The sequence below is a fragment of the Ctenopharyngodon idella genome, chromosome 13 (assembly GCF_019924925.1).
Source record: "Ctenopharyngodon idella isolate HZGC_01 chromosome 13, HZGC01, whole genome shotgun sequence".
In the NCBI taxonomy this organism is placed as follows: Eukaryota; Metazoa; Chordata; class Actinopteri; order Cypriniformes; family Xenocyprididae; genus Ctenopharyngodon; species Ctenopharyngodon idella.
In genome coordinates this window covers 9,560,897-9,585,226 of record NC_067232.1, presented here as the reverse complement: position 1 = coordinate 9,585,226, position 24,330 = coordinate 9,560,897, and the positions used below count along the sequence as shown (strand labels likewise).

At 36.4% G+C, this 24,330-nt stretch overlaps 2 protein-coding genes and 1 long non-coding RNA gene across 11 annotated transcripts in view; 2 read left to right on the top strand and 1 right to left on the bottom strand.

Annotated features, from left to right (window-relative positions):
* The first annotated feature begins 1,831 nt into the window (after positions 1–1,831).
* On the top strand, positions 1,832–6,380 carry plaua (plasminogen activator, urokinase a). Its single transcript, XM_051916427.1, has 11 exons — positions 1,832–2,002; positions 2,586–2,676; positions 2,790–2,832; positions 2,961–3,093; positions 3,230–3,327; positions 3,406–3,447; positions 3,637–3,814; positions 4,629–4,780; positions 4,872–5,012; positions 5,327–5,475; positions 5,593–6,380. Exons 2-11 carry the CDS (start codon positions 2,623–2,625, stop codon positions 5,788–5,790), a joined length of 1,188 nt encoding a protein of 395 aa, XP_051772387.1. The 5' UTR covers positions 1,832–2,002; positions 2,586–2,622; the 3' UTR covers positions 5,791–6,380.
* Positions 6,381–7,278: 898 nt separating this feature from the next.
* On the bottom strand, positions 7,279–11,730 carry LOC127524682 (uncharacterized). The gene is made up of 2 exons (XR_007933121.1): positions 11,662–11,730; positions 7,279–10,598 (listed from the first exon to the last, which is right to left on the bottom strand). It is a non-coding gene; the product is annotated as an uncharacterized LOC127524682 (long non-coding RNA).
* Positions 11,731–11,897: 167 nt separating this feature from the next.
* The window catches only part of vcla (vinculin a), a 46,024-nt gene continuing 33,591 nt past the window's right edge, over positions 11,898–24,330 (top strand). For all 9 annotated transcript variants that reach the window (XR_007933118.1, XR_007933117.1, XM_051916418.1 and 6 more), the window contains exons 1-2: positions 11,898–12,269; positions 21,001–21,071. Coding sequence is in view for 7 of the 9 variants with exons in the window: in XM_051916418.1 (XP_051772378.1) it covers positions 12,102–12,269; positions 21,001–21,071 (239 nt within the window). In the remaining 2 variants the exon portion in view is untranslated. The remainder of the gene's footprint in view (positions 12,270–21,000; positions 21,072–24,330) is intronic.

Genomic DNA, 24,330 nt, shown 5'->3' with positions numbered 1-24,330 from the left:
GAGTGAACATTAACATCAATGTCCAGCAGATGGTGCTCAAGACTATAAAATACAAGCACAAATCCACCTCATCGATATAATCAGACAGTTGACCCATCTTAAGAACATAATTTTAAAAAATAAGTCTAAATTTGTTGAATTAAAAACCTAAATTCTATTCATAATTTTAAGTTAACTAGATTCTGACTGAATATCTCTTTATCTAGTCTTTGTAAAAGAAGCTGAGCAATAAAGACCGCATCAGCGGGTCAGTGAATGGGCTGCGGACAGTGATAACCTCTGGAAGTGATTTCTTAATTTCAAAACAGCATATTTTATTAATGGATCATCTTTCCAGGAAAAAAAGGGTGAATATGAGGTCGGCATGCATATGTGTTTAATTACAATGACCCTAAGTATTATAGGTCTGCAATGAACCCAGTCCAAACGGCTTAATATACAATGTGAGTCCATTTAAACTATATTCTTTTTAAGAAATTTAAGATTAAGCTTTCTGAAAAGTCAACGTTATGTTGGTTTCTACAAAGTCACTCAGAATTGATGCACAGTTGCCTAAAACGGAGTGTCTATTTACAATAAGTGTAAATAGCCTGTCTTGTTGGCAAAGGCTATTTACACTAACTCCACTCACCAATGTCTGGCTGGGCCACACAAGATTAAAAAAGATGAGCACCACTAAATGTCTGCAATGACATAAGCCATTAAGAGTATGGCGCATGAAAGTAGCTTTTGACGCTATCGACCCGAGTTCAAATCCGCCTTTTGCTGAACACGCTCTTCTCTCTTTTCCCATCACAAATCAGATCAGAAAAGCATATATTTTCAATAAAAATGAAGAAAATATTTAAAAAATGGAAATAAAGTGCTTAACGAGTGGTTAATAATTAATATGCTTATTGTAAATAGCATCTAATTGCTATTTACACTTAGTGTAAATAGCATCTATCGCTATTTGCACTTTGCCGCTGCTTAAAATAAAAGGTGATGCAAATATTAAGCTTATACATCAGATATTATCATCACAGAAGCCAAAAACAAAAAAACAAAAAAACAGCAACACTGGAAGTTCAGTAGCGTGTTGAACAGGAAACACATGTCTGAACATTTCTTAAACGTCTGCACATTTCTTAAAGAGACAGAAAGGTGACATCATCTCCTCTGGCTCTCTCATTCATGAAACCCCCCTCATTTATCACGTACAGAACTCACAGGATGTCTGTCTAATTGTCTGAGACTGAGAAAAAAACAAACATCATATTTGGCGCCTAAGAAATTACAAAAATTTAATATCACAGAAAAGCCCAGGATTTCAACTTTATGATACACCAGGCATGCAAACAGTGGCACACATGGGGGCAGAGAGTAAAACATATGTGAATGACTCCGGATGTTAGGAAACAATGAAAAAATGCAAGATGACAGCAATTTTAAAAATAGATTCATTCTGAGTTAAAATTGCCTGACAATGGCAAAAAGAAGAATGATGATAATGAATCACCCAGATGTATGTGACACAAACAACACACAACATCTGTTTTGATATCTAATTAATCTGCAGTTATTTTTTTTATTTACCTTGACAGCTTTACAGAGTAATATCAACCCTTGCAGATACTAGCTTTCACAGAAAACAATAACTTATGACATGTTGTAAAATGGCAAGTGTAATGTAAAAACCACAACAATTGTCATTGCTTCAGGGGCAAGTACATATTAGGAATGTTTCCTCTTATTTCTCTCCTTCTTCTCATTCCTTAATTGTTTTATGAGTTAAAAAAATTGAAAGAGGTCTTGAGTAACTCAGCTTGAGTAACATAAGAGCTTACGCAAAAAGCATAGCCCACAATCAATTGTTTACTGCTCAGCGCATGCCAGTTTGCCTGAGGCCAGGCCCCCCTCAGCCAATCATGGACTCGTCACTATAAATCGAGGAACAGTGCTCAGTAAGCCGGTACAGCTACACACAGCAACATCTGTAAGCAAACTCTCTACTATCAAAAAGGTAAGCACCAAAAACACTTTTCTGGTTCTGTTTTGCTTTTATTCTTTACATATTTTATATGTAAAAGACTTGATTTATTTATATACAATTTTATATAGAACTCCAGGGATCTTGACTCAATTTTAAAGAACCCTTTATGCCAAAAAGGTTCTATAAAATGAGAAATGTCTTAAATTATTGTGTATTGCGTTTAACACATTATTTCATTTTTTTTTTTTTTTGTGATAAAATGTTTACAAGCTGTTTATTTCATGAAATTTAATCAAAATAAAAATTGAATTAAAATAAAATTAACTAATAAATTAAAACTAAATTTGAACACATTTCATTAGCGATATAGTGAACAATGAATAACTGATGGGCTGGTGGGCTTATAACATTTTATGTATGTTTGCTTGCAGAGTCAGTGCTGCAAAGTCATATGGTTTCAATAGTTTCTTGCAATACTTGTTTATTTATTTATTTGTCAACTTTTTTTCCCTGGAAACACATTACAAATGTACTTGAGATGAAAGAGCATGTGTCTTTTCTTTTAGAGATGTTTCTTATGAATATATAGCTCACTTCTTCAAAATGTTTTTAGGATCTCCAAAAAAGGAAAACATTTGTTTGCGGTCAAGATGAAGTATATTCTCAGCATATTACTGATATGCGCCCTGTGCTTAACTGAAGCAGTAAGTGAAAAAACAAAACAGAAGTGACATTTCTCACTTCCTACAAAGGGTCTTTAAATGGAATTAACCTTTTAACTTTCCCACACAGCTAATATTTATATCTCTGTTTTTAGATTAAACACCCTAGAAAGAAAGTCCCTTCTATTCCAGGAAAGGGTAAATCTCTTTTGATATTGTCACATTAGATTAAAGTTTTCCAAGAATATGTTTATTTGACACAACATAAAGTTGTATTTGTAACATGTAAACGTATATAGATTTATTCATACTTTTTCTGTTCTCAGATAAGTGCATACTTGATGGAAGTGATGAGAGTACATACAGAGGCAAAGTGTCAGTGACAGTCAATGGAAGGATGTGTGTATCATGGAATTCCATCCCAAGCCAACAATACAACTACTATCATAACTACTGCAGGTATTATTTACATTTATATTTTTGTTTCCCGTTCATAAAGTGTAAAATCAGATTATTTTGCTGACACTAATATATTGTATGATTATTAAAAAGGCTAAGATGAGACTTCTGACCTCTGAATGTTTTGCTTTTTCAGAAATCCAGATAACAGTATTCAGCCATGGTGCTTTGTAAGGAAAAGAAGGCGTTATGTACGGGAATATTGTGACATTTCCCGCGAGGAAAGGAAGCCGAGTAAGTAGAAGTACATCTCTTTTGCTCATTTAAGTCAGACAGCAGATTCACTAATATGACCTATTATTGCTCATGCAGCCAAGAGTCTACCAACACCTGAGCCATCACAGCAGGACACAGGTAACAATTTGATCAGTTTACTTTTTTTAATGTCCATTCTAAGCAAAAATTCTCAATAATTCAATGGGGATGTTAGGAAAACCCCTAACTGGGATATCTTTACATGCTGTTTCTTTCCTTGTGCACTGCCTAGAAAATTATCTCTTCTCACAGACTTCATGTTTCTGATGTTTCTCATGTATTAATCAGAATCAACATGTGGTGAGCGACGCTTAAACCGCACTACAAAGATAATAGGAGGATCAAGGTCAGCTGTTGAGTCACAGCCTTGGATTGCAACTATCTTCAAAGGAAATGGGTTTATTTGTGGAGGAACCCTCATTGCTCCATGCTGGGTCCTCACTGCAGCCCACTGCTTCCCTAGCGGGTATGTCAACCTGTTGTTAACTGAAAAGTATGACCTTATTTAAGCATTATGTAAGCTAATGTACAGTCCGCTCCAGAGTCAGGGTCTTGTATCACCCTATCGGGTTTATTTTAGCAATAATGACCAGCTGAAAGAATCCCACTTATTACTCAAATATTAAAATATTATCCTAAAGCTTCTGCTAAGAATAAATAGTCCTCTATAATGTAACAATTGGCTTATCAATAAGACGAACACTGCAACAGTATTATTGTAATATTAATAATAAAATTCTCTGAGCTCAATTTTACTAATAAGATAGCGCCAGTCATTGAATACAAGAGACATCAAAGTAGTGCCGGTTCAGGAAAAATAAGTCAGACAGAAAAGGAGAACTAGTTTGCTACTATTAACTACTATTAACTAATAAGCAACTATTAAACAGTCCAGCAGTTGGAGACTTGCATTAGATTGCAAAGAAAGTTTTGGTAAGTGGCAACAATGCTCCAATTTGTGAGTAGTCAATTGCAAACCAAGAATTTGGGTGACAGCGAATATTAGGAAATATCAGACTGAATGCCATGATCAGAATCAAGTATTCCAGAGGGCTGTGCAATAAAACTGCTTAATGCATAATGTAGTGTCATTTTATTGCTGTATAAAATGAAATATAATATATAATATAATTTATATTATATAATTATATTATTTAATTTATAATGTAATATATATATATATATATATATATATATATATATATATATATATATATATATATATATATATATATATATATATAAAAAATCTAATTGTATTGTTTCTTTGTTTTGAATAGTAATAACACTCAAAAAAATAGATATTCTGTCATTCTGGGAAAGAATGCCATCAATGAAACCAACCCTGACAAAGAGCAGGAGTTCAAAGTGAGCAAACTTGTGGTCCATGAGGACTTTGACTACACAACTGAAAACTATACTCATGACATTGGTAAGTTTGCCTTGTATTTTAATATTATATTTTATTATTTGCCTTATATTGTATTATTCCAGCAATTAAAAGTGCAAATCACTTCCTTTAGCCCTGTTGAAGATTGAGGGCAGCAATGGACAATGCGCAGTGAGGACAAAATCTGTGAGAACTGCATGCCTTCCACCTTTCCAGCAGATGCTTCCCTCAGGATTCTACTGTGAGATTATCGGCTATGGAAGGCATAAAAAGGGTAAGTTGTTAGAGGCTGTATGCTGATAATATATCCTAGAACAATAACAGTGATCACTTTCCTGCGACAACAAGATATGAGGGCAACATGGTGTGTCTACAAAGTTAATCTATGATACAAACTGGAACATGCTATAATTATGACATGACATACTGTACTGGATCTCTAAAAATCTAGCAGAGAACAGCTAGACATTTTAGTAATGTCATTTTGTCGTTCTGGACGTCAATGTAGAATGCAAGGACCAGAACTACGTAAATATGTGAGATAAAATGTAACATGTAATCATTGCTTTTTTATCTGTTTTCTTTAAGGTGGCTTTGAGTACTCTCGACATCTGAAACAGGCTGAGGTGATGCTTATTTCCCAGGATGCTTGCCAGCACACATATTACAGGGAGGATGAGGTCAATGAGTACATGCTGTGTGCAGCTGGCAGAGACTGGGAGGAAGATGCTTGCCAGGTAAACAAGAAAATATTTTACTTTCTTGAAATGTAGCCTTGACAAATTAAACTGCAAAATATCTTCATAAAACTGTAAGAAATACACATATGAATGTGTTTAATTTTCTGCTTTCAGGGTGACTCAGGTGGGCCTCTGGTGTGTGAAGTACATAACACCATGTTCCTATTCGGTATCATTAGCTGGGGAAAAGAGTGTGCGGAAAAGTCTAACCCGGGTGTTTATACAAAAGTCACCAAGTACAACCACTGGATCTCAATGCATACTGGTTTACCCACATATACAGCAGGCTCCAAGTATCCACAGAAGGATTAACTATGACAGGGTCACTTTACAGCAGAAATGTAAATGCTTAGCCACTCAGGGTAATGTTTTGGTCTGCACAGAATGCACATGCCAATTATTTGTGCCATTCAGATGATATATGGCAGCTACTTGCAATAGGAATAATCTTTGACACTGTTATAATTACACGTTCCTGCTTTTACTGGACAGTGATACCAGTATTTAGGTGAATGAAGGATACATAGAATTAGGATTTTTTTAATGCTCAGTTTGTGAGAACTGCAAATGATGTATTTTGTCTTTTGTGCCTTTCTAAAATTGTTTGTGGAAATAAATATGAAGGAGTATGTGGATGAAGGAGTAGTGCTCCATAAAGTTAATTTTTTTTTGACTGGGCATTATCTGTTTTAATTATTCTGTTTTATTGTTACTTTTTATATTATTTAATATTTTATTTATTGTAAGAATGCATATAAGATACATTTATTTATTTATTTTGCTTACTTATATACATATTATTGTAAAACTGTCTTTACTTTGTTTAATACAAAATTCTCCTTAATTGTATTTGATATTCCATTGTATTTTATATTTGACAATAAACTTGCTTTAAATCTTTACACGTTTTTGTTTCATTCATTCATTGTGCATCATGATAAATATTTTTCTAAATCACAATCAGCTGGTGCATTCTTACTCATATCCATTTTCATTCTTTCAGGGATTTGTTAACCAGTTCTTTCATCTATTAATCTCAGTTCATTTTAAAATTAATATAGCCAATAATGCACATCTGCCTCTTTAAAAGGATAGTTCACCGTAAAATTAAAACTCTATCATTTACTCATCATTGTTTACTCACCCTTGTATTGCTCTTACATTGTTGTAAAACTAAAACTATTAAGGGGAGACACTACAGGCAAAAACACTGTTTTTTCAGGCACCCGTCAATTTTGAGATTTTGCGCTTTTTGTCTTTTCATACAGTGTTTTTTCGGACTGGTGGAAAGAAAACATCCAAAATACACTTTTAAATGTATATTTTATAGCACTTTATCTATTTACATCTGTAGATTTCAATTACAGTAAATATCTTTAAAGGCCGTTTTCTCAAAATGAGTTTTTTCTCCTGCTCTGAGTCAGAAATCTCCACTTCAGCAGAACTTATATGCACCAAACTTTACAGCTTTATTCTGAAGGTTTTTACAGAGGGATTTGTTGATATATAATTTGCCTGATTTCATACAACATTTTATTCCTAAAAAAATTGTGAATTTTTTTTCTGACTGTTGATAGTATTTTCTCATTTATGGAGTGATAAAAAGAGATATCCAAAATTCCCTCTGTAAAAACCTTTGTATTTAATATGTCCAAAAAATTAAATGAGAATTTTGAACCTGACATCATCCAATATTCAGATTTTTGTTCTAGAAATGTATGCAGATTAGCACATTTTTAATTAGATAACGCCTCATTTGCATATTTAAACATACAATTTTAGAAAACTTGTAATACAAAAAATGTTTGCAATTTTTAATGTAATCAATCAGCTGGGGAAGTATGGTGATATCTATTAGTTATTTTTTTTACCCTATTCACCTGGGGTGTCTCGCCTTAAAAAACATTTGTGCTAATGGAAATAAGCTGAAATAAAATCAAATATAAATATTAGCTGAAAAACTTAAAGAAAATTAGAAGATTAGAAGAAATATTGCCTTGGGAATAAACTGAAATAAGTTTAAGTAAGCACTGAAATTATTGACAGGAAATAACTAAAATTACACTGCTGAGAACTTTCCTAAGAACAACCATGTGTTGTTGTACACTAGAAGATGATATCAGAGTTTTGGAGAAGTGTCGTGAGAAACTAAGCAGCAAAAGTTTCTTAGTTGCAAGAGTTGGCCTCAAATTCAAAATAAAACATGAGAATGTGACAGAAAATGTGGAAGTAGTGAATCACCAAAGACTATACTCAGACTTAACATAATATCCTTCCTCTTACCATGAATACAAAATGCTTATGATGGAAAAAGATCTTGACCTAAAAAGGAAAGAAAGACAAATGGTTTACAAATGACAAATGACATGCAAAGAAATATATATATATATATAAACACATGCAACGTTAACACTCTTTCTTGTAACCTATAGCAATGACACCTCCTCCATGTCCTTTACTAGCAGACAGTTAAGGGTTAAGGTTAACTAAGTCTAAACATAAACTATACATACAGTATAACTACATTATATAAAAAATTACATTTATGTGTATTTTCACGCCCCTGTGTGTTTTAACTGTATGTATGTAAATATATATATAGCTATATACAGAGGCGGCCCTCCCTATAAGCGAACTAAGCAGCTGCTTAGGGCTGCTTAGGGCCCCGGCGCCACTTCTATTTTGAAGAATGTTGGTAACCAAAGAGTTGGTGACTAGCAACCCACATTCTTCAAAATATCTTATTTTGCATTCAGTAGACGAAAGAAATTCATTCAGGTTTAAAACAACTTGAGAGCGAGTAAATGATGAATTTTCATTTTTGGGTGAACTATTCCTTTAATGTTAATACATTTATTACTGTTATCTTCCTACATGTCCATCTGAACTGTTCATTTTATGTAATTATTTAAGTATTTAATTTAATATTGTCCATTTTGTACATTCACATTAATTTTTTATATAAGAAGATACTGTTTATCTTAAGTTATTTTAACTGAGGGGCCCGCAGATAAAATTCTGCTTAGAGCCCCATAAAAGCTTGGGCCGGCCCTGTACATATACATATATATATATATATACACTACCTAGTATAGTTGTGCAGATTTTTGATTACTATGTTTTGATTTTAAACTACTGACTTAATATACTTGCCAGTATAAAGTGGTTTCAACAGGTTATACACTATATTGCCAAAAGTATTGGGACACCCCTCCAAATCATTGAATTCAGGTGTTCCAGTCACTTCCATGGCCACAGGTGTATAAAATCAAGCACCTAGGTATGTAGACTGCTTCTACAAACATTTGTGAAAGAATGGGTCGCTCTCAGGAGCTCAGTGAATTCATGCGTGGTATCGTGATAGGTTGCCACCTGTGCAATAAGTCCATTCGTGAAATTTCCTCACTACTAAATATTCCACGGTCAACTGTTAGTGGTATCATAACAAAGTGGAAGCAATTGGGAACAACAGCAACTCAGCCATGAAGTGGTAGGCCACGTAAAATCACAGAGCGGGGTCAGCGCATGCTGAGGTGCACAGTGCGCAGAAGTCGCCAACTTTCTGCAGAGTTAATAGCTACAGACCTCCAAACTTCGTGTGGCCTTCAGATTAGCTCAAGAACAGTGCGTAGAGAGCTTCATAAAATGGGTTTCCATGGCTGAGCAGCTGCATCCAAGCCTTACATCACCAAGTGCAATGCAAAGCGTCGGATGCAGTGGTGTAAAGCACGCCGCCACTGGACTCTAGAGCAGTGGAGACGTGCTTTCTGGAGTGACGGTGTGGAGGAACTTGACTGGCCTGCACAGAGTCCTGACCTCAACCCGATAGAACACCTTTGGGATGAATTAGAGCAGAGACTGGGAGCCAGACCTTCTCGCCCAACATCACTGCCTGACCTCACAAATGCGCTTCTAGAAGAATGGTCAAAAATTCCCATAAACACACTCTTAAACCTTGTGGAAAGCCCTTCCCAGAAGAGTTGAAGCTGTTATAGCTTCAAAGGGTAGGCCAACTCCGTATTAAACCCTACGGATTAAGAATGGGATGTCATTAAAGTTCATGTGCACGTAAAAGCAGGCGTCCCAAAACTTTTGGCAATATAGTATACGTGTTATATGACAGGTGCATGTTTCTGAGTTCTGTAATGACTCTCACTGCACATTGGAGGGCGCTGCTACATCATTAGAAAAATTATGGAATTTATTTTAAGTGCATCTCTGCAGTTTAATCTAAACTACCTGTCTGTATATATGGTATGTGTATATGTATGTGCTATCTAGGTTGTGTTGATGTTAAAGACAGTACTTTTCCTATATAATTTATTATGTAGGCTACACTTTGTGTTTGGCAGTGATAGAGGATGGCTTGAAATCTCTTCATGGAGAATATTGTTATCATGTTATCTCAGAAAGACATCTTATGTGTCCCTCATTGCATATTCCAGCCTCTCATTAAAAACAGGGCATCCACAGCCACAGCAAATGCAGCAAATATGGACTAGTCAGCAGTAGGGCTGGATGATATGAAATTGCTGTGCACAGCATTACTCACCTTGGCTGTAATGGGGCCGGATCTGCACCGTTCCGTTTCAATACAAACAGTTTCAAAACAATAATAATAATAATACAATTTATAAGGACAATGACGACCATTAATAATTAAAGTAAATCATCAGTAAACACACTAATCAGTCAGTGGTTTACATTTATATTTTCTATACAAATAAAACTGACTGAAATGGTAGGGATACAGTCACTGAAAATATTGAAGAGAACAATAGTACAATTTTTTTAGTACAAAGTTATTCAAAGTGTGAACTGACTGACAACTTGACGACTTTTGTTGTCTAAGAGTTTAAAAGCACAGTCAAAGCAGGAGATCTCCTGTCAAGTTTGAGAACATTGAGAGACTGCAGACAACGTCCCAGCTATGCAAGAAGCATCCCCAAGTGACTTTGCACTTACAAGGTTCAATGGCAGCTGCTACTTTTATAATAAACAATTTACCTTATTAGTGTTGCAAGGCACTTCTCTGTACTCCTCTATCTGAAATCTCTCCTTATTTGGTATCCTTACAGTTGCCTTGTGTTTTCTTCCATATTAGCTCCGCTGAATGGTGTCTGAAACAAAATCACAATACTTATCTAAAAAGTTAACTTGTGAATTATCTATACATGATAACTCTTAAACATTACTTTCGTGCAGATGTCCTAAACACATTATCAGATGTCTAAAGGAAGCCCTGTCTCTTTGCCTGAAAACGGGAATGTCTCATTATATGGGGAGTCAGTCTCTCTTTAACCAAATGTTTATTCTTGTCTCTAAACACATCATTTAAAGTATTAGACTAAACCAAATGAGGGCAATATATTGAGTGGTTCACCTCAAATGAAGAATTTCTCGTGTCTTGACATAGCCAGTTTTTTTTTTTTTTATAACTGCATTTTAATTGCACCCAGTGCTATAAAGCTAAAGTGTGTTTTCTGTATGTGTGTACATACAGAAAATATATTTTTTACTTTTATTAAGCAAAGACACATTAAATTGATGAAAAGGACACATTAAACTGATAAAAAAAAAATTGACAGTAAAGAAGTACTGAGTAATATTAATTAACATCATACTATAGATAGGGTTAGTTGCATGTAATTATGCATAATTTACTGTTATTACTATGAAAAGTATGTAACGTGTAACTAAAATAAAATTTTACTGTAATGTTTCTTGAGCACTAAATCAGCATATTGGAATGATTTCTGAAGTATCATGTGACACTGAAGACTGAAGTAATGATGGTGAAAATTCAGATTTGCCATTAGAGTAATTAATTACATTTTAAAATATATTTACATAGAAAACAATTATTATAATTTGTAATATTATTTCACAATGTTACGTTTTTTACTGTATTTTTGATCAAATAAATGCAGACCTACTGTAGTAACCCAAGCCTATTTGAAGCAGGCACGTGAACTTCTGAACCTTGTGTGTTGCTCAGAAACATTATCTTTTAAAACTAGGATTAATTGTCCACCAACACACTTCATTCTGTCACGAAGAAACGATCACATGAAGACACCGGCAGATGATTTGAATTAAAAGCTGCAGCCTATGAATAGACATGCTTGGATGGTCTGTCATTGAGTATCAGTTACTTTGTTGCCGTTTCACTAACACCATTACCATCATTAAGTCAAATGTAATCCACGGAATCCTCACTTTGTCATTCCAGTCCGACGCATTCCCTTTTTGGCTACTGACTGCATGACGTAGTCAGGGAAGCTCTTAACACAGGTAGGGTGGGGCGGAGAAGAGTGGAAACAGCGTCAGCGCGAACCAATCAGATGCTCCGCTTGGCGTGAAACCTTTGCGATGATTGGTTGACGAGCACTGACTCTTTTAAGTCGTGCGTTCGTTCCCACTCACCGGGCGCCTTGCTTTGGTTATCCACAGAAGGCGTCGGTCGTTGGGGAGGCGTTTAGGGATTTCTCTGCATGAGTGGGATAGACTCGGGAATAGACGTTTGGTTCGTGGTGCCCTTGGAAGAAATAACGGGGGAAAGCGCAGGACAGAGCGAACACGTGCCTTTTTCTCACTTGTGTTGAGGATATTTAGATTTCAGGATGCCAGTTTTCCATACCAAGACGATAGAGAGTATCCTGGAGCCGGTGGCTCAGCAGATATCCCACTTGGTTATCATGCACGAGGAGGGCGAAGTTGATGGGAAAGCGATCCCAGATCTCACCAGCCCAGTGGCGGCAGTGCAAGCGGCTGTCAGCAACCTCGTGCGGGTGAGGGTCCTGTCATCCATACAGCATCTTGTTTTAGTTTATCTGCTGCTGTTTTATTGTCTTTATCAACGCGCGCTTCATTCCATTAAAACGTCTCCCCTTATAAAAATACCATGGTAACCACAGTTTCCTCCTAAAAACCATAGGTACCACAGTTATTGCTACTACTGTAAATCATAATAAATATGTGGTCTTCTTCACTTAGTAGGCTATAAAACTTTGTCATTTTGTTTCTTTTTCATGACATTGGCTGGCTAACACCAAGTTTACTGAGAAAATGTAGTGCTTTGTTGTAGTTTGTGTTTGTGGTATTTTAGTGGAAATTGTTTACCTTGGTAATTTTGCGAAGGGTCGTGATCTGATGAATGTGATTGTTGCATTAGGAATTAAAAAAAAAAATGCCTACAGTGCAAACTGACCATAATGGGTTTGGTTTAAGAATCAAATCTGACTTTATTAGTTTGTGGCTAAAGCAGATAGCCTAATGGTTGTTGTAAATACATTGTACTGATGGAGCAGTTAGGAGACGGGCTAAATCACAGCAGGTGTCAGGAAAGTGTTGGGCAGTGTGAGTTTTCTGTTCTCCTCATTTTTCTCCTAACCACAGTTAACTTAACATACAGTAAACTAAAGTGCCTGCATCTAAAACAAAAACTCTCTAAGGTTGTGTTTGTGTTACAAAGAGCTGTATGCGATATCTGGAAATGAGTGTAGTTGAATGATAAGTTGACACCTTCAGCAAATGCAGGGAGAAATTGTAGTTAAAGACAGGCTGTAAACCTTCTTATGTTTACCAATGTCAAATTACTTGTTCCCTAAATACTTTATCCTGTATTGGAGTAGTTGCAGTATTTTGAACAAGTGAACCAACTGGAAGAAATTACATTTTCATCATAAACATGAACTGAGTGTGATATAGTCGGAGTCTTTATAGGTGGGCTGTATTCTTCCTTGTACAAGGAGTTCATCTGTTTAGAAAAGTACTTTAAGTTCGGGTGTCGTTTCCAGGAAACATCAAGAACAGAATCATCAATCCCAGAAACTTGTACCATTATTTTCCCAGTGTACCCACAGCAACCAGACTGAAACTTGCTGGTATGTTCTCCTTCCTCTTTGGTCTCAATAAGGCAGTCTCTATTTGAAGAAAGATCTCAGTCTGTTATTGAAAAACACTCTTTCATAATAAACCAAAAAGTTTTGAAATCATGTCGATTCATTTTTTTTTCAACAAGCTATTGTGTTCCATTGTACTCTCATCTACTCTGTAATGTGTTCTAACTGAAATATATTTGTTCTATTCTATTCTATTCTGTTCTATTCAATTCTATTCTACTCTATTCTATTCTCATTTGAAAAAGGCTTCTTGTAACTTGCTGTGTAGTTAAATATTCTATTCTATTCTATTCTGTTCTATTTTGAAATGCTTTGTGTTTAAATAACGAAGCATTTGAAAACATTGGTTCTAGTAAGTTTCTACAGTATGTTAAATATTATATTCTAGTATTCTATTCTGTTCTATTCTATTCTATTCTATTCCAAGTGTGTGAGTGGTTTAACTCAAGCAGGACCTGCAAGAGTCTTTTGAGAGTCAGCGTAGAAGTGCATTTAGTATTACTCTGTTTCTTCTTGTTTATGTGTAACAAGATAATTTACTCCCAGCTGTCATTAAGTAAAGTAATGCGAGAAGAATCCTCCTAATGTACGTGAGTAAGTCACAAATAGGGAGTGAGCATTTTGTGCTGGGAATAAATAGGTCTTCTAGCCTGGGAAGTAACACGGTCTCACAGTGCATGGCCGGAGGGGGTGTTTCATGCCCAGGGAAAGTGACTCCCTGCTGGCTTGAGGAAGTCTAAGGTGTCAGCGTCTTCATTGGAGACACAGAGCACCACCAACTCCCTCATATGTGGCACCTGTTACTGCTGAAGTGTCCAAAACATCAGCCAAGCCTCGAAATCAAGGCTGAGTGAAGAGGATTTATATCTCTTCTCACTCTAAAGACTGGCCTGTATCTTGGAGACTGTTCTATGTTTAGATTGTCAGCATTCTCTTGGTCACTTTGGGATTGTGGTAAGAGATTAGTTTGTCAGCTAATATGTTTAATGGGCCTAATTGTGACAAATAAACATTTGAGCATGCGGTTGTTTATTGTAAAGGTATTGCAAATAAATGACTCACTCTAGTTCAAGCTTCCGCATATATTAGATATGTCCTAGATATGATAGACACAATCCAGAACCATATCTGGTCTTAGTCTGTAACTTGGACTGATTAATGGTCATTGCTGGGTGTGGAAGGGCTGGAATGAAGCCAGTGAGGAATTGTATCTACCTGGATTTATAAGAGTTTTCAAGTTAATTTAAGGTTTTTTGAGTTTATTCATCTCTCTTTTCTCTGAATGCTTTTTATGGCTCTTAACAGTGAAGACAGCAGGGGTCTGGCCTGGAGGGGAGTCTCCATGTCTGTCTGTCTGTCTTTTCGGCCAAGTCTGTCACAGTGCATTGGAAGAGAGCCATTGGCATACCATCCATATACAATTGTAAATATGTGCCATTTAATGTCATGGCTAGATTCACTTAGGAATCAGCAGTAGTGTGGAACTGTATATGAAATGCTTCTGTTGTTATAACGTCACTTTCAATGGCAAAATGTAGCGATTAAAGACATAACCTACTGTAGTACCCCAAAGCCAAACTCCATAGGACATCAGTGGAATGTGTTCATTTGTGACCGCCGCTTGCAGGGAAAACTCCCTTAGTAATAAAATTATTGTGTGAGAGGAGGTGATGCCCTTTGAAATGTGTTAAACTCAAGTTAATCCCAGTCACTCTTACAGAACTATCATAATGTGATAGTAAGACCCACACTGATGACACAAGCATAAACTTGCTTGCAGTTTGCTTCCCTCAGCTCCCATAATCCCTCAAGTACTTTAAACAGACATATTCCTTTTAAAGCAAGTCTCCATTGTGACTTCTTCAGAAAATAAATCCAGCCTTGACTAGAGAGAATATATTTTGAGTGGCATGAATGTTTGCAGTATAATGCTCCAGACTGATTTCTATGAATTACAATGTAGATGGGACTCTACATGGCTCTTTTATGCGGGCTGTGATGATTATCTTCCTAAATTGTGTGATATGTAACATAAAATACAATAACAATCCTTTTAACATGTTATATATACTTTTCTTGTAGTAAAAAAAGCATAAAACATATAACGTAAGGGTATGTTATATATGTATAAACATATACACAAAATATATTCAATGTATAGGAAAAGCCATCAGAGATATATATCATAACCTTACTCAAAACTTTAATAATTTTAGGGATTATCTGTTGTGGTTGACTGATCACATAAAAACAGTAATATTATGAAATGTTATTACAATTTAAAATAACTTTTTTTCTATTTTAAAAGTGTAATTTATTATTGTGATGGCAAAGCTGAATTTTCAGCAGCCATTACTTGAGTGTCACATGATCCTGCAAAAATAATTATAATATGCTGATTTCGTGCTCAAGAAAGATTTATTATTATTATCAATGTTGAAAAGTGTTGCTGCTTAATATTTTTGTTTAAAGTTGATTTATTTTGATAAATAGAAATGTTTAAATTCAAAATAACAGCATTTATTAGAAATAGTACATTTACATTTATAATGTTATTTACAAAAGATTTCTGTCACTGATTTCTGTCTGATCAATTTAATGCATTCTTGTGGAATAAAAGCAATAATTTCTTTTAAAAACCAAAAAATCATATTGAAACTGACTCAAAGGAGGTTGATGGTTTGTTCATGGAAGTGGGAACTTGTGCAACATTTCGGTTGCACTTTTATGTATGTTTTAGGAAACTGGGCTTGTGATTGTCCACAATGCACACGTTTTCTAAGTCCGGCCTCTTCAGTCTTGTTTACTGAAATTGTCTGGATTGTGTTTAATGATATCTGACAGGTGGGCCGATACACAGGAGCCGGAGCAGCTGCTGACCTGGGCTGCTCTCTCAGAATCCATTATCACAGCACTAATGCACCTGAGATCAAACAGTCTTTTTAGTGAAGCTACAACTGCTATAAGCACTCTGCATTAATTATGCATCAAAGTACACAATCGATGTATCTTTGCCTCTTGAGTCTGTCTTTCTGTTACCCATATGCTAGGTTCGACACCATGAAAATTGCCAAATGTGCGATCGAGGGGCCTTTTATGAAGTCGAACCTTTTATGGATCCACCAGCGTGTGTGCAGAGTTTCCCTTTAAAGGAGTCGTGAGTCTTTGCGGAGGTTGTGGGAATCAATGAGAGATACTTCTGAGTTCGAGCGTAAACAGCCGGCAGATGACAGAATTTTGTGACAGAGCAGGAGCCTTGTTATATAAACAGCCATCATGGAGAGAGAATGCAGTCGCTCCCGCTTTGCTTTCGGCTGAGGGAAAGGCATCTTACTGTAGGTGTCGTCACATTCTAGCACACAAACACTGTATGTGCCCACCCCAGTGCAACCCTCATACACAAATGACCATTAGAGGAATGAGAATCATGTCATATATCAAATATCAGTTCAGTTTTTTATGAGCTGGTGTCATAAACAAACATACCATTGTTAAATCACATCATTGAACAGGTGGATGGTTCATTAACTGCCCTGTTACACGCCACTACGCTGTAAAAGAAAAATACATTTCAATTGATGGTAAAAAAAAAAAAAAATGCATAGGTGATGAAATAGAATGGCGCTGCAAAATTTAATGATCCATTTCCATGAACCATGGATCATAAAAATAGACACTAAAGACAGTTTACATTGTCACCCACACAAAGACAAAACCATCAGGGTAAAGGCCCGTTCACACCAAGAACGCATGCTATAATGATAACTATGTTAGCGTCCACCCCACGGACGAGAACGTTATGTTTGTTGCTTCAGTTGTGTTCTGTCAACATAACTGCAGTACGCACTTTGTAATGAGGTGGATCGTTTTTAGCTCTATCAGCTGGAAAAAAACTGCTCTGAACGTGATTCCTGTAATATCATTTTAAAACTTAATAGTTTTATCGTTCTTGGTGTGAACAGACCTTAAAGGGTTAGTTCATTCAAAAATGAAAATTCTGTCATTAATTACTCACCCTCATGTCTTTCCACACCTGTAAGACCTTCGTTCATCTTTGGAACAGATATTTTTGATGAAATCCGAGAGGATATATGGCTCATCCATAGACAGCAAACCACCACATTTAAGGTCTAAAAAGGTACTAAAGACATCGTTAAAGCAGTCGACATGACTGCAGTGGTTCAGCCTTAATTTTATGAAGCAATGAGAATACTTTTTGTGTGCAAAAACAAAACAAAAACAACGACTTTACTCAACAATATCTTCTCTTCTGTGTCATTCTCATATGCTTTTTACGATCAGCACTCCCAGGTTCTACATCAGAACGCAGACTCATTATTGGCCGGCTCCTGCGTCAGCATCACATGAATGCATCCTGCTGCTCACGTAAACAGCTTCTGCCAATACAAAGCCCGCGTTCTGACGTAGAACCTGAAAGCGCTGAACGTAAGCAGCATATGAGAATGACACAGAAGAGAAGATATTGTTGAATAAAGTCGTTATTTTTTTGTTTTGTTTTTGCACACAAAAAGTATTCTCGTCGCTTCATAAAATTAAGGTTGAAACACTGCAGTCATGTCGACTGTTTTAATATTGTCTTTAGTATCTTTCTGGACCTTGAAATTGGTGGTTAAATTGCTGTCTATGGGTGAGTCATATACCTCTCGGATTTCATCAAAAATATCTTAATTTGTGTTCCGAAGAACGAAGGTCTTACAAATTTGGGACGACGCGAGGATAAGTAATTAATGACAGAATTTTCATTTTTGGGTGAACTAACCCTTTAACCCTGATTACTCAAAAATGCAATAAAGAATTACTTAAATTAAAATGTTGCATAAAATGGATTAATGTGCATAAATGGTAATAAAACAACAACGACAAAAAAACCCCCATTAAATTCCTCTGGAAATAAAAATAAAATGTTTAAGTTTACTGAGCGATATAAAGTGAAGTCATCCACGTCACGTTGTTGCCGACTTTACATAACCGATGTTATCAGAAGAATTCATTCAACATTAAACTGAGTTGCAGCAGATTTCAAGTTCCCAGCATGCTTTGCGTCACACTCTGTAAGTGAGAATAAATGTTGAAATTGAGTGTTATTTTGTGTGTTTTTGCACAAGATTAATACAGGGAAAGATGTGTTATTGTTTATTGTTCTGTTATTTTGGTATTTAAATTTGTTTCTATGATGTTGAAGTTTTGTAGGGTTACCATCATGGTGAAGAGTAGTGCCTGTGGTTAGGTTGAGAATGGGCTGTGAAACTTCAAGGCTATATATACTGCATGTTGATTTAACATTTCATGCAAGTAAATAAAGATATTCTCTTTGATGGTTATATTAGCGCATACTGGTGTGCTGTTGCTGATTAACACTTAACTGTAAAGAATAGGTGTATTTTTTTAAAATAAATTGTAATTACCAAATTTGTGTAGTATAAAATAATATTTTTTAGGTTCTACTAAAATAATCTTTGAGTTGTTTACTTAAATGTTTTGAGTATTCTGAACTTATTGGGTTTTATAACCACTGCATCAAAATAATTGAAAAATAATAAACATTATGTGGTATGGTGAACAATAGTTTTAAGTAATGAAATAAAATTAAATTTTTTTAGTTTGACTTAATTGTTATCTATAATTATTGTTTAAAGATTTTAGTTGCTTTACTTAAATTTTTTGAGGTAATCGGTGTCTGAACTTATCGGGTTTTACAGTGTTGTTCTAAATACATATTTTGTGCACATATTCATTGGTTGCTTTAGAATCTTTGGTGCTTTCTTGTAAAGCACAGCCTAAGGTGCAGTGAGCTCTTATTTACCACCATTGCTTCTTGCCCCTCAGATGGCCTTATAGACCAGGACTGAGCTAAGAATAACTATGCAGAATGTGGTTGCAGGTCCAGTATTTCAAGAGAAGTGTGAGGTGGAGGCCCCACTGAGAAAAGCGTTTCAATATATCAGGTGCCAATAGACACTAATAAGCCTCAGATACACTGAAAATAATAGGTGCAAGAGCTCAACCCACTGACTATATGACATTTTGACTGGTGGAAGGGTTGTGTTTATCCGGAAAGACTTCATTCTGTTGAGTACATCTTCCAAACAGGCCATGCTCAGGACTGATGTTTGCGACTGGCTACTGTGTGTGCATATGTGATTGCTGTTCCCACTTTAACCCAGCAGTTAACCCAGTTAGCCTTATTTATGGGCCCCTTTCACCCAATTAGGGCCCAGTAAGAGTGTGCTGCACTACAAAAGCACAATCATCCATACACAACTGCATGCTTTGCACATGCCAATGCGATCAATGGTCCTTAGCAGGTCATCGGCTATGAATCAATACACTCTATTATTTACTACTTTACATCTGTTTGACCTGTTTCTCATCTCATTGTGTTATTCCTTTCTATTTTCACCCGTCCAATCAAATGATATATTTCAACTCATGAAAGTCACTAGAGCTTGATGGGAAGTTGAAAGTCGTCTTCAAATACATTTCAGAGATAGAGGACAGACAAATGAATGTGACTGCCTTGGTGTAATTACATCATTGGAAAAAAAGAGCAGGCAGGAAGTGGCCATGTGCTGTGCGGAGATAACAAACATCTCTCTGTTACGCTGCTATCTCTGCATTAGTGGACTGTAAAGAACACTGTAATGTTATTTCTTATGTCCAGTGAAAGGCCAAATAAACCACAATAATGTGAGCGTGTGTGTGGTCTGATATCTTGTCACCTCAGGATTATGATTTAAAAATCAAAGAGTGGTTTTGCTGTAATGTAAGACAGAATTAGAATTATTTTTTTTTAATTGTTTTTTTTAATATTCAGATTATTGGCTGATAGGGTTGGACGATTAGCTTAAAATATCAATTAGCTATATAAGTATTTTTGCCTGATGCAAATAATTAAATGACTTTTGAATCAATCTTTGAAACAGACAGAACTGATTTATTGGCATGAATAATTAGAAAAGAGTTTAATAACATGGTCTTAAATTAAAAATCATAAAATCCAGTACATGTTTTACAAGGATTATTAACATTAGATCCTCCCTTGTTTTGTTTCGTGTTTTGTTTTATTTGTTTGTTTGTGTTTTTGTTGTGTGTTGTGTTGTTTTGTTTTTGCTTTGTTTTGTTTTTGTTTGTTTTTTGTTTGTATTATTTATTTGTTTTATTATTTCATTTTTTTTAATGTTTTTTTTTTTGTTTTGTTTTGTTTCAATTTTGGTATTTTGTATTAGCTACTTATTTTATTTTCAGTGTGTTAATTCAGGAAATAATCAATGAATGGGTGTGGTAATGGCAGATGAGCAGGATGGGTTGTGGGTTGTTGTTTTAGATTGGACAGTTGGAAGTACTGGCAGCATCCCAGACAGCGAGCAGCAGATCAGCCCCAGGGCTCATTCAAAACACACAAGCCCTTATTGTGTCCAGATATTCAGAGCAACCCCATTCACAAGCTGTGTCAATCTGGTGTGCCTGAGGGCTAAAGCTTTTCCTTGTGTGTATGACTTTTTTTGAGTTAAAGCTGGTGTCAAAAAAATAAAAATGCATGTAAATGGTCTCATCATTATGCATCCTGTAAACAAGCTTGTTTTACATGTGTTCTCAGGTGGGGAAGGAGACAGTGCAGACCACAGAAGACAAGATTATGAAGAGAGACATGCCTCCGGCCTTCATTAAGTAAGACCTGTGCTTCCTGTCTCTCTCCAGGCGCTCATCATGTGAACATACATAAGCTCTAATCACACTGAACACACACGCTTATTGAACAGCATTAACAAGGTATGTGCCTTTACCTTGTCAAGAGAAGTTTAAACTGATGAAATATTATAAATGTCTAAACATAAGAAGCTTTTTGTTTATCCTGATTTTACACAATATGAGATACCTATAAAGCCTAATGTCAGAGTGCATGAGGTCTTTGAATGTGCTGATACTGAAGAAAACTCCACAGTGTGATCAGATGTAGAGGTTAAATAAGGTCCGTTTGCTTACCGTCAGGGGCTGAGTCATACCCTCACTGCTAAAGCTTGGGGGCGTTTTCCTGCAAGCTTACAATGCATTATTGATAAGTCTACATAAAAACTATATGACTGCTTTCCCTAGTGTTTCTCCGGGTGTGTGAAGTGGTGTCTTGGCAGCTGATGTAGATGGAGCAGTTAGTGTTGAATCTATTTAATATTGATGCCCTGTCTGTTTGTGTCTGTCTTTCACAATCTTTTTCCTCACTCTCTCAAATGGTTAAGTCAGAAAGTCACAGAGACACAAAGAAGTGCTTGTTCCTTTGTTTCTCACACCTTAAGGGGGTAAAACTGCTAATTTTGGATTTCCAAAAAAATTGTTTTCTTTGATAAGGAAAGTGTAGAGAAGACTAGAAATGAAAGAGGATGTAACTGGATCAAGACATTATTTTACATATTATATATCAATTGTAATTATATATAATTAGTATGTATATGAAAAATTTAATAAAAAAATAAAAATCTAAAATATGATATACATATGCATGTGTGTGTGTGTATATGTGTATATATATATATATATATAATGTGTGTGTTTGTATGTGTATGTATATATGTGTATATATATCTATATCTATATCTATATATATAGTATCTGTGAGATACTATATATATATATATATATATATAGTATCTCACAGAAGTGAGTACACCCCTCACATTTTTGTAAATATTTTATTAAATCTTTTCATGTGGCAACACTTTGCTACAATGTAAAGTAGTGAGTGTACAGCTTGTATAACAGTGTAAATTTGCTGTCCCCTCAAAATAACTCAACACACAGCCATTAATGTCTAAACCGCTGGCCACAAAAGTGAATACACCCCTAAGTAAAAATGTGCAAATTGGGCCCAAAGTGTCAGTATTTTGTGTGGCCACCATTATTTTCCAGCACTGCCTTAACCCTCTTAGGCATGGAGTTCACCAGAGCTTCACAGGTTGCCACTGGAATCCTCTTCCACTCCTCCGTGACGACATCACGGAGCTGGTGGATGTTAGAGACCTTGCGCTCCTCCACCTTCCGTTTGAGGACGCCCCACAGATGCTCAATAGGGTTTAGATACCCTCAGCTTCTTTAGCAAGGCAGTGGTTGTCTTGGGGGTGTGTTTGGGGTCGTTATCATGTTGGGATACTGCCCTGCGGCCCAGTCTCCGAAGGGAGGGTATCATGCTCTGCTTCTGTCACAGTACATGTTGGCATTCATGGTTCCCTCAATGAACTGTAGCTCCCCAGTGCCGGCAGCACTCATGCAGCCCCAGACCATGACACTCCCACCACCATGCTTGACTGTAGGCAAGACACACTTGTCTTTGTACTCCTCACCTGGTTGCCGCCACACACACTTGACACCATCTGAACCAAATAAGTTTATCTTGGTCTCATCAGACCACAGGACATGGTTCCAGTAATCCATGTCCTTAGTCTGCTTGTCTTCAGCAACCTGTTTGCGGGCTTTTTTGTGCATCATCTTTAGAAGAGGCTTCCTTCTGGGATGAAAAGCCATGCAGACCAATTTGATGCAGTGTGCGGCATATGGTCTGAGCACTGACAGGCTGACCCCCCACCCCTTCAACCTCTGCAGCAATGCTGGCAGCACTCATACGTCTATTTCCCAAACACAACCTCTGGATATGACGCTGAGCATGTGCACTCAACTTCTTTGGTCGACCATGGCGAGGCCTGTTCTGAGTGGAACCTGTCCTGTTAAACCGCTGTATGGTTTTGGCCACCGTGCTGCAGCTCAGTTTCAGGGTCTTGGCAATCTTCTTATAGCCTACGCCATCTTTATGTAGAGCAACAATTCTTTTTTTCAGATCCTCAGAGAGTTCTTTGCCATGAGGTGCCATGTTGAACTTCCAGTGACCAGTATGAGAGAGAGAGAGCAATATGAATTTAACACACCTGCTCCCCATTCACACCTGAGACCTTGTAACACTAATGAGTCACATGACACCGGGGAGAGAAAATGGTTAATTGAGCCCAATTTGCACATTTTTACTTAGGGGTGTACTCACTTTTGTGGCCAGCGGTTTAGACATTAATGGTTGTGTGTTGAGTTATTTTGAGGGGACAGCAAATTTACACTGTTATACAAGCTGTACACTCACTATTTTACATTGTAGCAAAGTGTCATTTCTTCAGTGTTGTCATATGAGAAGATATAATAAAATATTTACAAAAATGTGAGGGGTGTACTCACTTCTGTGAGATACTGTATGTATATTTGACTTGCTGCTGCCAATACATACACGACACGTGTATGCAAGTAAGACATGCTGCTACTGTACAATATAACGTACATGAATTACCCATAGCAGATCTATACAGGTGGAGCTGGGGAAGCTGGAGAGTTTCTAAAAGCGCGCTGCACTGCTAAGACAAATGCTAATCAAGTATTTGAAGGTTAAGCATGCAAGCTTTTCAAGAGAACCAATCAGCTGTGTCCTATAGAGGAAAGTCACAGAGAACACAAAGAAGTGCTTGTTCCTTTGTTTCTCACACCTTAAGGGGGTAAAACATTTTTTCATGTTGTTTAGGCCAAATTCTGACCTATCATCTGAATGTTGCAGCAGAAATCAAGACTCATCAGACCAGGTGATGTTTTTCCAAACTTCTGTTGTCTAATTTTGGTGAGCCCGTTCAAATTGTAGCCTCAGTTTCCTGTTCTTAGCTGACAGGAGTGGCACTCGGTGTGGTCTTCTGCTGCTCTAGCCCATATGCGAGTGGAGCTGACAGGTCCATATGGACCCTGCACGGCTTCTTCCTGCTCACTAATCGGCCTCCAAAGCGGAATCATTTTTTAGAAGATTGTCCAAATCGAAATAAATTGCAAACCGGAATGACAAACTGTGACATGGTCATTTACAGTAAGCAGGTCCAAATTTAGTTGGAGAAACAGATGGAGATTAAATTTAGAA